The sequence below is a fragment of the Poromitra crassiceps genome (assembly GCF_964638095.1).
Source record: "Poromitra crassiceps genome assembly, contig: HAP1_SCAFFOLD_1903, whole genome shotgun sequence".
NCBI lineage: Eukaryota > Metazoa > Chordata > Actinopteri > Beryciformes > Melamphaidae > Poromitra > Poromitra crassiceps.
In genome coordinates this window covers 1-2500 of record NW_028150513.1, presented here as the reverse complement: position 1 = coordinate 2500, position 2500 = coordinate 1, and the positions used below count along the sequence as shown (strand labels likewise).

The 2500-nt window shown below is 43.8% G+C and overlaps 1 protein-coding gene across 1 annotated transcript in view; it reads left to right on the top strand.

Moving 5' to 3' along the window:
* Nucleotides 1-2409, top strand: part of LOC310772079 (integrin alpha-6-like) — a gene marked incomplete at both ends in the record, with an annotated part of 2591 nt that extends 182 nt beyond the window's left edge. Inside the window, 7 exons of the mRNA XM_083664546.1 lie at nucleotides 185-306; nucleotides 410-489; nucleotides 585-855; nucleotides 1341-1460; nucleotides 1576-1789; nucleotides 1971-2167; nucleotides 2321-2409. Of these exons, the coding sequence (XP_083520672.1) occupies nucleotides 185-306; nucleotides 410-489; nucleotides 585-855; nucleotides 1341-1460; nucleotides 1576-1789; nucleotides 1971-2167; nucleotides 2321-2409 (1093 nt within the window). The remainder of the gene's footprint in view (nucleotides 1-184; nucleotides 307-409; nucleotides 490-584; nucleotides 856-1340; nucleotides 1461-1575; nucleotides 1790-1970; nucleotides 2168-2320) is intronic.
* Between the last annotated feature and the right edge of the window lie 91 nt (nucleotides 2410-2500).

The window sequence follows — 2500 nt, the reverse complement described above, 5'->3', positions numbered from 1 at the left end:
TAAAAGAGTTCAGAATTGTCATTGTTTAAGTAGTGATACTTTAATAGTAGGTATGCTCCCTTGTGGAAACTGTAAACTGATTTGAGGAAGAAGGGGGGAGGGGGCAGAAACTAATGCTGCAGCTGCATTGCATGTCACTATAGTGACTGTCTTACCAAATGACACTTGAGGTCTTTCCCTCCAGATTGCTGGTGGGGGCGCCACGTTCCAAACATCAGAACCAGGCAAACATTACGGGTGTTGTCTACCAATGTGAACTTGCTACAACATCTGAGCGCTGTCAGCCTATTGAGTTTGACAATGATGGTTTGTTTGACTATTATATCTGCAATTTTATGACTCACCATTGTGTGCTTAATGTGTTGCCATTATGTCCACAGTGAGCTCTCATTTCAACTGATTTTCCCAGAGTTCCTTGATAGTAGAGGCATAAACGACCAGTGGATGGGAGTTAGGGTGATAAGCCAAGGTCCCGGTAAAAGTCTTATGGTAAGGCAAACACTCACACATCAAGAGTCATTACATAGTTTGCTTTGGGGGGAAACACTCATATTGTTTTGTGTACCTCCATTATTCCATAATAGACCTGTGGTCACCGATATCAGCAGTGGAGCCCGAGCCCAAACCTTTATATCCCTCACCTGGTGACTGGCCAGTGCTACATCTTAGGAGATGGCCTACATGTTGGAACGGCAGAGAGGATGTGGAGGAGGGTAGTGTGTGACACTGAACACCTAGAGAGGCGTGCAAAGAACGCAGATTGGTTTGCATACTGCCAACAGGGTCATGGAGCAGCTTTTGCCAAGGACAACAGATCTCTGTTGTTTGGAGCACCAGGGGCTTACCAGTGGAGAGGTACCATTCAACTTGTTTGTTCCATCAACCAACATGACCAGACATGTATTTGAGACAAGCCATTGATGGGCTTTCATTTGATTTCTATCTAATATTTAATCTGCGTCAAAGCCAAGAAGTCACAGTGGAACGCTTGAATTTAAGTAAAAGGTTTACTGTAATATTCTGTTGTTATTTTTCATAGTCTCCAATTGTATCATTCAATACCTAGCCTGCACATTATAATATGATGGTTGCTGGGTGCATGTGTGCAATATAAGAAATATTTTAACCAAGCATTCACTAAAGCCAAACATTTTTATTCTAAACTATGAATTATATTTCCCAGGCTACTAAAATAAAGTTAATAAACTAAATAAGTCAGTTTTATGGGACATTTTTCAATGGACCCGGCATGGGAGGTTTTGTAGGTACAAATGTGTCTGTTTTCACTTGGTGCAGGATTAGAAGCCTTGCTATTCTGTGTTCTCTGCTATCATTCAAAGGAATTGTACGAATGGAGCCCTTAGACAACCTGGCGGTGCCCAGTGAAGAGGCTCGAGAGACTGGAGATATAGACAAATTTAACCCGGAACTCATTCCTCTCCAGCGAAACAGCTACCTAGGTCAGTTTCAACTGATTTCAGCCACACGTAATAGTACCCCAAAAAGTGTAGCCCTATTCCTTTAAGATGTATAATTGCTGTATCAAATAGAAACTTCATTTGTTTTGCCCCCCAGGATTCTCAGTGGACTCTGGAATGGCCCTCACCAGGAAGGGTGAGCTGACCATAGTATCAGGAGCACCTCGGGGAGGCTACAGCGGCAAGGTGACATTTCTTAAGTTGGATCCTCTGGCACAGAAGAATTTGTCTGTGGAGATAGTTCTCGCTGGTCCAGGCCTGGCCTCCTCCTTTGGCTATGATGTGGCGGTGGTGGATGTCAATGGAGATGGGTAGGTTAGGTTGGTGCAGGTTGCATCAAGGCAAACATGCTACAGCCTAGGGAACCCAGAACCTGAGTGCAAGTAGACGATACACATCACATATGTTCAGCCTTGTGCCACAAGGCACATGGTTTCCTGAGTCTGATCTTACAAGATTGTTGTCAAAGTCATGTCTTGTTGCTGTCTCCAGGTGGGATGACCTTGCTGTGGGTGCACCAGAGTTCTTTGTCAAAGATGGTGCGGTGGGAGGAGCGGTCTATATCTATATCAACAACAAAGGAAAAGACTGGGAGAAGATTGATCCCACCCAACTTCTTGGACATAAAGATTCCATGTTTGGCCTGGCAGTGGAAAACATAGGAGATATGAATCAAGATGGTTATGGAGGTTGTGAGGTTTCTATACCATACTGCATGCACTGATTATTATCTAGTTACTCTCACAGGTGCATAATGTTATTTTAACTAAACTGCTGATTTATCTGTCTAACTCTGTGGCCATATTTCTGCGATGAAATCAGATGTTAACCTTTGCTGACAGATATTGGAGTGGGAGCACCATACGACAGTTCTGGTCGAGTATACCTCTACTACGGCTCATCAGATGGCATCAACAAAAAGCCAGCACAGGTGAGCTTGTTGGGCTTTTGATCTGAAAGCTGGGGCACTTTGGACAGACAGAGGGAATAAGTGTGTGCCCAGAGTTATAGTTGAGTGGTTA